Source organism: Ipomoea triloba, chromosome 1, assembly GCF_003576645.1.
Source record: "Ipomoea triloba cultivar NCNSP0323 chromosome 1, ASM357664v1".
In the NCBI taxonomy this organism is placed as follows: Eukaryota; Viridiplantae; Streptophyta; class Magnoliopsida; order Solanales; family Convolvulaceae; genus Ipomoea; species Ipomoea triloba.
Genome location: NC_044916.1, coordinates 3,693,435 through 3,706,128, shown reverse-complemented (window position 1 = coordinate 3,706,128; position 12,694 = coordinate 3,693,435). Strand labels below are relative to the sequence as shown.

General features: G+C 32.3%; 2 protein-coding genes across 2 annotated transcripts in view; both read left to right on the top strand.

Moving 5' to 3' along the window:
- Positions 1-2,427: 2,427 nt before the first annotated feature.
- On the top strand, positions 2,428-4,442 carry LOC116002035 (E3 ubiquitin-protein ligase RMA1H1-like). Its single transcript, XM_031242048.1, has 2 exons — positions 2,428-2,556; positions 3,566-4,442. The coding sequence occupies exon 2, from the start codon at positions 3,610-3,612 to the stop codon at positions 4,288-4,290; it is 681 nt and encodes a 226-aa protein (XP_031097908.1). The 5' UTR covers positions 2,428-2,556; positions 3,566-3,609; the 3' UTR covers positions 4,291-4,442.
- Positions 4,443-10,647: 6,205 nt separating this feature from the next.
- Positions 10,648-12,694, top strand: part of LOC115996125 (heat stress transcription factor B-2a-like) — a 4,392-nt gene continuing 2,345 nt past the window's right edge. Inside the window, exon 1 of the mRNA XM_031235269.1 lies at positions 10,648-10,965. Within this exon, the coding sequence (XP_031091129.1) occupies positions 10,648-10,965 (318 nt within the window). The remainder of the gene's footprint in view (positions 10,966-12,694) is intronic.

Here is a 12,694-nt window from a genome sequence, read left to right as displayed (position 1 = left end):
AAGCCTTCATGCATGATGTATCAATTGCTTAGGCATTACCATAGAAGAAGAAGGAGAAGAAGGATGAGGAGGAGAAGAGGGAGAAAAATGAAGGAGAGAAGAAGAAGTAGACGAAGAAGGAGGAGGAAAAAGAGAAGAACGAGAATGAGAAGAACGAGAAGAAGAATAAGGAGAATAAGAATGTCATAAAAACACTTTTTAATAACACTTACATTATCAAAGACATTGTGGTTCTCCCAAATGGGAGGTCACACGTACGTTTGAACCCTAGAGTATATATGGACATATACCACGTTGTTGATCCACTTCCCCGACGAGATCAAAAATCTCCCGCTACGTGATTCGACTGATTCCCAGAGTGTGGCAACGTGTAGGTGTCATTAATATTCCGGGCCTTCGAGTCCCTCCCTCTCACAAAAAAAAAATAGTACTAAATATTTATATTGATATTTAAATTTTAATAAATTTAGAGGTTCATAAAGTCACAATTATAAATTTATTAAGCCATTACTATATGTTCATAAAATCATACATTACTATAAGTTCATTAAGTTACTAATAAGATTAATATTATTGTAGATTCATTAAGTTATTATTGTATTTTTTTTAATGAATTTACGGTATTATTTTTATGAACAAGGGTCCATAATTTAAAATGGACCTTTCCATAATATAATTTGTAAACTTAAAGAGTAATAATCAGTATGAATATTGATAGCAAATCTTATGGATTACAACTTACAAGTGCTATATAATGAAGACTAGCCTTAAACATAGTTAATTAAATAGAGTAACATGAGGATTAGACGACTAGTTGAGCAAGTCAACTGTGTAGGTCAAATTTGTATGTTAAAAATGTAAAAGTATGTAGGTATTTGTTAGAAGTATTATGTTTGAACACGCATTTTATTCACTTGCTCTGACTCACATGGTAGAGTAATGTCACTAACCTGATAATAATGATAAAGAGTAGGTCTTATAGACAACTGAATATGATAATGACTTGTAGGTCAAAGCGCTACCCTCTCTAAAAAGCCTTCAATTCGTCTATGTTACCTCATATTGGTTGCATTACTGACATCCTTAATAAAGTCTTTTAATCGCACAAATATTTGAACATTCAACTTCATGGTCCTCATTTAGTCATCCAACCCCCATCTATAACATGCTATGTGCCATTGACTTGATCATCTTGAACTTAAGAGCAAGACTAATGATTAAATTTTTTTACGTTGTCTACACATGTTACTTATACTCACCTCTCTCTAAAAGCCCATGGCAACTCAATATGTAGCAAAAGATCCTCATTTATCTCTCTTCTCCAATTAAGTCAAAAACTTTAAAAAAAAAAAAAAAATTGATGCACACACGGTTGTCTACACATGTTACTTATACTCGCTTCTCCCCCCTCCCCCTCTTTAAAAACCCATGGCAACTCAGTATGTAGCAAAAGATCTCCATTTATCTTTCTTCCCCAATCAAGCCAAAAACTCTACAAATAATAATAATACTAATAAAATTGGGGCAAAACAGCAACATGAGGAGGATTAGTTAAGTAGGCCAATTGTGTTCAAGTACTTTTCTAAATGACAAATTTTTCAGTTAAAAATGTAAAAGCATGTATTTATTAAAGGTACCATGTTTGAACGTGCATTTTGTTCACATGCTCTAACTGGCACGATAGTGTAACGTCACAACTTGATAATAATGTTAGTAAATAGTAAGTATGCTAAACAACTAGACATAATAATGGCATGTAGGCCAAAGCGCTAAGTCCCTTGGTAAGCCTTCAACTAGCCTAGACTACTTTATCTTAGTTGCATTACTAGCCACCTTAATAAAGTCATTAAACAATGCTATTGTTTGAACACCCGACCTCCTTTTTTCATCTTATTCCATGTTTTAAAAAAAGAAATTGAAATACTGTTTTATATGAAATACCATTGGCTTATATAGTTGTATTTAACTTAATAGATTGAACGATTACACTAACCTCATTAAGTTAAGTACAACGAACCAACATATTACTCTACAATCCAAAATCTCAAGTCACAGAAAGTGAAGTTTGGGAATAATAACTGTTGAATCGAGTTTCACTAGCGATTGTGTGAGAACAATCCCTCAGAATGATCAGCCGAGTTATCATGATTTTCATCATCTCATATACTCTATTAGACCGAGACTCTTGAGATTGAAGATTCAACCGTTTGAAAACAACAATTCTTATAATTTAAACCCAAAAGTACAAAATTTTATTTGAATTGACAACAACAATAAATATCTAAAGATATATTTGGCAGGAAGAGTCTCCGAGTTGAAGTTTCAACGCAGAGATCAGACTGGTGATTTTGTGATCCGCGTTTCACACCTGTTTTCCAAAGACACGTCACCTTGAGCTTAGACCCGCCCTGTTGAAACCTTTTCTTCCTATATAAACCTCTCTGCACTTTCCCTTCACCAAACTCCATACCCATTCTCTTCAACTATGCCTTTCTCTCTCTAAAAGACTCACAATCAATCAAAGGTCAAAGCTTCCTCAATTTTCTTGCTCTTTTGGTGAGTGTTCAATTCTTCTTGTTATTCTTGCTCAATTGTTTTCATTCTTTCTTGTTCTTTTTTTAGTTTTTAGTCTGATGTTTTGATGAATTATTGGGATTAAATGTTTGTTCTCTTTGCTGTCTGATACTGTGACTGGCCCTATGTTGTGTGGTGATGGTGATGGTGTTATGGAATGAAATTGAGGAATTGCATATGAAACTAGCTTGTATTTAGTGGGATCTGAGAAAATCAGTGTGAAGATTGCTTAAATTGTCTTCAAAGAACTCAGTTTCTTGAAGATCTTATTTGTGAATTTGGGGATAACTCTGCTAAATTTGAGTTTTGATGCGTGTGTAGTTGATAGTGGGGTGTGTAGTTATCTGGATTTTAGTAGATTGTAATGAAGTATGATGATAGAGTTCTAAAGGTTGTTGCCATGGTGTTGACTCCATTATTATTGCCCACATAAGGCAAAATCCGTCCCGGGCCCACACCCTAGCCCGACACAATTGTAGAAAAGTAAATCACGGTGACTCAGGTGTGAGTTGCTCACACCGAGCCACCTGCACAAGAGGGTGAAATTCTCCGCTATCAGGTTCGGTGATCAGAGCTTGATTGGCCTAAATTCATCATCTTCAATTAAGATTTGTATAGCAAGTTTTTATCAGGGAGAGAGAGAGACTCAGAGAGCATCTTTAATGTGAGAAACAATTAGAACAGTAGATCTTGATGTGGTTATTACTTACATAAATAGGAACTTTAATTTTACATTATATTAGATGAATTTGTATAGTTTGGGTAAAAAGAAGTTGTTCTGTGTTTAGGGAAGGGATTGAGCTTTGCCTGGATTAGGTCACATGTTACCCTATGTGTTTTCTTTATCTGGATAATCTCGTTTGAATTTTCATATCTGCATATGGGGTTCGGTTTGTTGATGTGATTTGATGAATAAGTGTAGTTGTTTACAGTTTCAATCTGGTTTAGATGTTTAAGCTGTTCTCTTCTAATCTGTTCGTTGTTCTTTCAGGTTAAGGACTGGTAGACTAAACGAGTTTGGTTTATAACGTCTTTATGGCTGTTGAGCAGCACTTTGCACGCGATTGGAAATCATTCTCTGCTGCAGTGGAAGACACCGAGAAGATTTCTGCTTGCTTCGACTGCAACATTTGCCTGGACTTTGCCAGCGATCCGGTGGTCACTCTGTGCGGCCATCTCTACTGTTGGCCTTGCATCTATGAGTGGTTTCAGGTGCGGAGCAGCTCAGACGAGCCTCTGCAGTGCCCCGTTTGCAAGGCCGAGCTATCAGACACATCCGTAGTGCCTCTTTATGGCAGTGGCAAGAAACTGCCCGAGTCTCAACCCGAAGGCAAGCCTTCCGCTTTAAAGGTGCCCCCGAGGCCACCTGCCAGTCCACAGCCGTTGGCAAGTCCCAATTCCCAGCCGCTTCCGTATCTGCACAACTACCCTTATTCCCCCCACGCCACCACGCACGCAGGCGATGCCTCGTTTAGCCTCGGGAACAATGCAGGCGTGGCTGTCAACGCTCCCGAGGTCGGGATGCTCGGGGAGATGGTGTACGCTCGGGTGTTCGGGAACTCGGAGAGCTTGTACGCCGCGTACCCTAATTCGTACCAGGCCCGGGGAAACAGCAGCCCGAGGCTGAGGCGACAGGAGATGCAGGTGGATAAGTCACTGAACAGAATTACAACCTTCCTTTTCTTCTGCTTCCTTCTGTGTCTATTGCTGTTTTAGAATCATTTTGCTGTTCTATACCACATTCTGTCAGTCTGTATAAAATGGTCTCATCCATGCTTGTGAGGATCTTGATGTGTAACACCATATATAATACCATGATGTGATCTCAAGTTTTTGCCAAGAAAACAGCAGCCATTCTTGATCTTCCACTTTGATGGTTTCTTAATCTTCTTTTGCAACAACTCTAACCCCAACACTTAAACACTCATCCATTCTTGATTGAAGTTTGGATAACTCGGAGTACAGTTTGATTGATCGATCAGTTAATAAAAGTTATTGATCGATCAGTTAATAAAAGTTAATAGCTTAATTTTAATGACTGCACCTCGATCAGCTAATAGAAGTTAATCACTTAGCTTTACTGACAATGAGTGAAAATTTCTATCTGTCGAATACAGAGATTAATCTCCTCGCTGAATTTTTAGAGTAAAGAAATAGAGATTTTTTTATACTATAATATAAGGGCAAGGACAATGAGATTTGAGGACTCTAAGACAAGGGTAAACTTGTCTATTGAGGTTTGGAAGAAAGATAAAAGAATTCTTGAATAGTTTAGCAGACATAGCAGTACTGTCTACCTAACTAGGATAGGCATTAACTTTTTTATTTAGCAGCCAAGGAAGAAACAATATGGTCAAATAAACAGATATATACTAAAAAAATAATTTCAAATATTAATTATATTCATTTTTTTTTCTTTTTCTTTTTCATTTTATAACTAATAATATGATAGTGACACCCTGTGGCTCCCCTTGAGAGAAGACTACAGGATGCAATGTCCAGTGGAGTATTGACTATTTGGATTATAACAGATGGAGAAAATATATTAAATAGATATTATATTGTAATAGAGTTGATAATACTAAAAAAAAAATTAATAATATGATAGGTACAACAATATAGTACATTAATTGGGTTTGGGTATAATTCTATACAAAAACTCTATACAATTCTCAAAATATTTAATAACTAGTACATCAATAGGTACAGCAATGTTGTACATTTAAATTTATTGTGTATAATTTTTTAACCCCATAAATATACAAATGCATTATACAAAACTTTTCAACAATTAAAGTAGGAGAGTTTTTATTTAGGAAAAATGACATATTTGATATGAGTTATACTCAAACTATTTGTTACAATGCAGTAGCTACTTTCTCAACAGTTGCCTCCTGAGAGGCAAACTCACTTCCTTCTATGTGAGAGTGTAAACCGGGTGCCACTAGACCACAAGGTCTTTGGCACCGTAAGTTCTAGTTATTTACGTTAATATTCTATTAAATTTGGATGAAAAATATAATCAATTTAAAAAAAAAAAACTGAAATGACAAGTAAATGTCAAATTTTAATTATATAATTTAAAAAAAAAAATTGGAGCCAACAAAGTTGGTAAGGTGGTTGGTGCTCATACGGTTCCACGTACGGTAGACTCCCAGTGAAAACGACATATTAGTCTTCTTGGTTTAAACCAATTAACTATATGAAACACGGTAAAATTTAAAAAAAAAATAAAAATTCATGTTTTGCCTTGTCATTTGAGTTTTTTTTTTTTTTTTTTTTAATAACTTGTGTTTAGTTCAAATTTAACATAAAAAATGATCAAAACCGTTATTTCGAGAACAACTAAGGAACAAAAATAAACACAATAATACTATATACCTAACATATATACAACTCAATAACCAAATATCCTAGTCTGTGTTTTTATTCTCTCTTTTCTTCTTCCTATTGTTAGATTAAGAATTCATTTTATCATTTTTAAACACATAGAAAATGCTAAAAAGAACAATTTTAATAATCAAATTTGTCGTACAGTTGATTTGACAATTACAAGGTTATACATTTGACTTTGTATAGGAGTTGTTTTTTTTTTTTTTTAAGGCAATTAGTTGTAGACAAAGTAGGTTAATTTATCTCATTATCCTCTTTTACCAAATGAAGCCCCCAAAACAGACTTCGTACACATTTAAGTATCGATTATATGCTTTTCTATAAATCAAAGAAGGTGCTAACAAGAAGATAAATCATCGTTCGCTGAAACTATACATTTTCAACAACAACAATGTTTGAGCAACTTCGTATGTATTTACTTTATAACGTTAGTTTGATTCTCTGCATGTTTGTTTCTTACTTTATTGTCTAATTTATGGCCCATTCTTCTTAACGACAAATTCTGCCTAGCTTTCAACTGACAAAAATGTCCACAGTAGACAGCCAAATCATCTTATCCTATTCTCTTGTAATAAACGTGCTCAAATATGGGTATAAAAAGAAAAAATCAAACGTAATTATTTGTCACTGAACTTAAAGGTCATGATTGTACGACTCGCGATTTACCTCCACAGTACCTTTAAGGGCGAGATTGCGTGGGCTTAGGATGGATCAAATCCATATGACTTTACTTCTCGAACATTTATTTATTGACTATCAAAACTTTTGCATTTGGTGTATAACTATCAAATTCTTGTTACATTTAGTCTTTTGGATCAATTTTCTGGCAAACCTCGACTAAAATCTTTCACATGACAATCTTATTAGTTAGTTTAAAATAAAAAAATATATTTGTTAATTGAATTTGAACAACTTGTAGACTACACATTTGGATATAATGATATTGGAGTTAATGTTGATGAAAATAAGACAATATTAGTTGAAAATTTGATCGAAAAGACCAAATGTTGTAAAATTTTGATAGTTATACGTTAAATGTGAAAACCTTAATAGTTAATGGCCTAATTTGGAACAAGTATAATAGTCGTGGGTCCAAAAATTAAAAATGTTTAAATCAACATGTGTTATATTTTTACTGAAAAGTATTACATTTTTGCTAATGCTTTTTTTCAATGAATAAATAATGCTCCAATTGTTTAGTCAAAAAAACCATCAATTGAACATTTTATGTATCTATTTTATTAATGAGATTTGATTAGAGTTATTTACAATTATTTTTATAATATTAATTTAGTGTTAGTACATAAAATTTATATATTTAGAAATTACATCAAAGGTACTATTGAATAAAAATATTCAACATTTTGGTATTCAATAAATAAGATAGGTAAAATGAGACTGTACTTTTCAATAAAAATGAAATAATTATTAATTCATAAAATTATTATATTTATTATATTTCTTTAAAAAAAATACATAATAACAATAAAAAATGATCCCCTTGGTACAATCGACTCAATAGCAATAAAATAATAAATAAATAAATAGATAAATAGATAAAAATAAAATAAAGAGAACGGCTGCCTGGTTGCAGTCAAATGAAGTCTGCTACCAAACCTTCACGAAAATAATAAAGTATACTAAAGAATACATTAAACTTTTGTTCCAAAAAAAAAAAAAAAAAAAACATTAAAACTTTTGTGCCTCTTGTTGCCCATTTTCCTACTACGACAAATCAAACTGGCTGGCAGCTTCATCGTCGTTTTATGAACAATTCATCAGTTTCCTATTCATTTCTCATACCAAAATCATTAACCATTTTCACAATTAACCAAATAATGGTACATTATTGATACTTATCATATCGGTGGTATCACGGTTGTAAAAAGTTGAGATTTTCAACCACTAAAAACTGGTTATAAATTTAAGATTTGCGGTTAAACTTAGGTGTTCAAGTGTTCGACTACTTTGATGATGTAAGAAAAAGAAAAATGTCTAGCTTCATTTTCAACTATTAGTTAAAATTTGAAAGTGATTGGTAACACTGACCATCAACCAATATTGTGAATAAGTAATTGGATCAACCGTAAATCTTATTTTGAGTTCGGTCGAAGGACTTTAATCTAACGAGGTTATCATCGATTACTTGACTTAGAAAGCCTTAGCACAACGTGGTCAACTTAGAGCTAGAAATATTCAATTAGATAACCTAGTCTAACAAGGTTACAATATTCATCTTCATTTCATTGAATTAATTACTTTAGGGCTTAGTCCCATTTTAATTAATTATATCATCTTGAAAAAAGTGGATAGAAATAGGCGATTCCCCATTTGTGCGGAGCGTAGTTGAATATTATTTCACTATAAAAAAAATATCAATTACAAAATTTTTTAAAGTTAAATTAATGAAATCGGTATGTATTTCCCTTTTTTTCTTGTAGTATTTTCAACAAAATAAATAACATAATAAAATAATATTATTTTCAAATCCAATGGAGTAGCTCAAGTGACAAGTGAGCTTTTTTTGTGGGAAAAAATTTCGGGAGTGTGCAGTGAACCAAAAAAAATATTATTTTCTAAAAGTCATAAAAGAAATAAATATTTATTATCTTAATAGCTATATCATAGTTCTTAATTAAATTTAAAAATTATTAAAACATGAATTTATTAGACAATTGCCAATGATGCATTTTTTATATTTTGAAACCATTATACAAATTCATTTTATCAACACTTTCAAATACGTATATTTTAAATATAAACCAACCAAAAAAAAACATTTAAATGAAGATGGTTGACCCAAGTCTTGTTGGGCCGAGTACCCCATGGCGCACCGGCGTAGGGTGCATGGGCGCCATAGACGTGGGCGTTTAGGTGCAAGGTGCATGGGTGTGAAGCGTGAGCCTGAAGAGAATACAATGTGAGGGGGGTGAAGGTGAGGAAGCTAAGGAAGAAGGTAACTTAACACTACATTTTCAATAATGCAAAAGTATAATTAAAATATTGAGTCTTATTCTAAATAATCAAAAGAAGTTTAATTAAATTAAAAAAAAAAAACTTAACATAGATTCGTTTAAAAAAAAATACAAGAAAAAGATTTTCAAGATTTCTTATTTGTAATCTTTGATGCTCAACTTTGAATTCTATGTATATAGTCTGGCTAATTAATTTATCAAAGTTCGTGTTAAATTTTATATTGTATTTTTTTTAATACACTACTTTAACATATTTATAGTATATGTTCAAGAATTATGCGAATTTTGATTGGAATAAGGTTTGAACCTAAGACCTTCATTGTGAAAATCAATGAGTAAGTTAAGAATAATAAATAGTTAATATAATAGTCCATTAATAAAGTTTACACTGACGGAATGCATAAGTATTTAGAAAAAGTAATGATATAATAGAGGGTAGCCTAAAAAAATATTAAAATCAAAATAATATGAACTATTCATTTCATCAAATAATTGAACTAACATTTTTTTAGTTCATATGTAATTTTATTGACACTTATTACTTTATTATAGTGTATATATAGTAGGTAAAGAGCATGAAAGTTACACAATAAAAAAGAAGGAAAAAAAGTGTAGGGGCTAAGTTTCATGAACCTGACAAATAAGAGGGACCAAAAGTTAACATGCAACTATATAGTAGTTTCCAAGACTCAACAAATGCTATAGTAATGATGGAAAATGTTTGAAATATATATCAGAAAAATTGAAAGTTCTCGGTCAATACTTTTACTTTTTATAGCTAATACTCCGTATTATTTAAAGTAAATGATAATAAAAGTTCCGAATTTGTACGGTTATTGTGAAGGAAAATTCCCCACAATAACATATACAAACTTAAATCATTTCTCAACATTTTTTTATACAAAACATATTGATCAACACTGTAGACGATATGTGTGTGTGATAAAATTATGTAATAACATATGTTTTGAGAAATTGTAATTTTTTGTGCCAAATTTACATATGAATATAGAGTATAGAGTATAGAGGAGAGAGTACAACTTTCTGAAGTATAAAGTATACTTATTAACATTGTAGAATTTTCTTTTCATTTCTTTTGACAAAAATTTTAAAGTGAGAATTAGATTATTATAAGATATTATAAAAATTATCACAATCGTATATACTTGATCAAATGAAAATCTACAACAAAACAAAGTGAATAAGAAAAAAAGTCAAATTAGTCCCTAGTTTAATTAGGTCGAGCAAATAGTGTAATTATATTAAATCTTTTAATTGAAAAAAATCTCCATTTAGACTCCTTAAATTGTTTTTTAAAAAAATGAAGAAAAAAAATATATGGTCATTATATAATTATCATGTTAGTTTCATTATTTCTTGATTATTGTTACTAGCTATTTGATCTTGAGACTTAATTCGTAATACCTTATAACCACATAAATTCCGCGTCAAGTATCCAACAATGCCTTCTCATTGTAATGAGGGAATCAAGTTGATTTTGAGTCTCAATAGACACATTATTTTATTTATTGCATCAATAATATGATTTATTGTACGTATGTATGTATATATATAGCAATATTTTAATTTGTTAGTCAAATGAAAATAGTATAAGTAGAAGAATATGCACCCAAATACCTTTTGGGGTACGCAAAACAAGCTAAAATAAGCAAGAAAACACACGCAGACGAATACACGATCAAACATGACGGCAGGTGCCCCCGCGGCGGCGACTGGCAGGAAAGCTGCGCGTGCGGCGGCTGGAAAGCAGTCGTCGTCGTCGTCGTCATTGCCGGGGACGAAATGCCCGGCGCCGTTTCTGACAAAAACGTACGATATCTTGGAGGAGGAAGACGAGAAAAGAAGAAGGGATGATGAAAAGGCGGCGGCGGCGGTAGTGTCGTGGAACGCTCACGGCGACGGTTTCGTGGTCTGGTCTCCGACCGAGTTCTCCGACCACATGTTGCCTAGGTATTTCAAGCACAACAACTTCTCCAGCTTTGTTCGACAGCTTAATACCTATGTTAGTCTCTCTCTCTCTCTCTCTCAAAACCATGCAAAATTATTGCAAAGCCATCGATTATTCATTTAATATCATGCAAATTAATTAAAATAATTCGTTTGTGATTATGGCCTAGAAATATTGGTTTAAATGAGTTACAAAATATTAAATTGTATGTTTAATTTAATAAAGCTGAAATATATATATATGGAGAGAGAGAGAGGGGCAAGGATTCAAGTGAGAACAATGTCTCGGCTCATATCTCATATAAAAAGTGTGAATAAATTGCATTGTTCATTTTTAGAGATTTATGACCATCCACATTAATGGATTTCGGATTAGATTTTGAAAAAGTTTGGGTGACGAGGATGAGAGAGGTAATGAAGATAGAATGGATGAGCTCCTTTTACAAGGAGGTAGTTTTTCGCAGAAATGTGGGACACACAACAGAATTGTCCTCGCCGCGCCACCTATGCGCGACGTACTGTCACAACTGCACCTGACTAGGTGCATTAGTGGTGTTATTTAGAATTTTTTTTTTATTTTTTTTGGTTGAAATCAGCTTTTTTCTCTTCCCTTATCATATTCTATTTCCTAATCACAATTACAAAAGCTCATAAAAAACCACAAAAAAAAAACCCGCTATTGAGGATGTCATAATGGTTGGAAAATAAGGAAAACATGCGATGACATATTTGAAATTATTTTAAACTTTGTTTATGTACTTAGAAAATCTTGAAAATGCATCCGTGTGTAACTAATTGCGTGCACTCAAGACATATTTGTAATTATTTTAAACTTTGTTTATGTACTTAGAAAATCTTGATAATTCATTCGTGTGTAACTAACCATGCACTCAGCTTGAGTGCACGATTATAGATCTTGAATGTATTGTACATTAGTTATTGTGGATGCACTATTGAGCTTTTTAAGTATACGGATGAAGTGTAATAATTATGGAGTACAAAAATGTCATCGATACATTTTTTTTTGTCATTTATTCATATTTTTTAACTATTAAATTTATGATTAACCTTTGTTCACACTTCTCACGAAAAGTTTTATTCTCATGAAAGCATATAACTTTTTAATTACCATCTTTACAATTAAAATTAATGTTCAATTGTTCTGATCACTCTCTCAAATGCATTTTAAGATGGCATAGTATAGAGAAAGCATATGTTAAAAAAAAAAAATCAGAAAATCATAGTACGTTGTCCACAGTCAAATTAATAACGCCTTGGTGCCCTAGAAAACCGTGCAATCAGATATTTTCAATTGACTTTTTTTTTTTGAAAATATTTTCAATTGACTTAAGTGCACATTATTTACGCATGCATTTGAATACTCTAGCGTTCAAATATTTGAAATTCTCATTTTCTAAAAAGAACAAATAAAATAAAATAATACTCCCTATCTTTGAAATTAGTAAATGAGGTAAGTTGTGAAATATACCTAAATTGATATACATGTTTTAAATATAATGCTTGCATACTTGTGCTACAACAATATCAAATTCATATTCATATTTTCTCTCCTTTTTTTTTCTTTTTTTTTTTAAAAATATTTTGGTAGCTAGAATTCTAATACTAGTTATACCCTACTTATAAACTTATTTTAAGTTTATTGACCAATTGAGTTGCGTCTGTGAGAAATTATTTTTTGTTTGTTGAATGAATAGAGTAGGTATTGTCCACTAAAGTTTCAATCCCACCCCCCCCCCCCCCCCCCCCCCCCCCCCCCCCCCCCC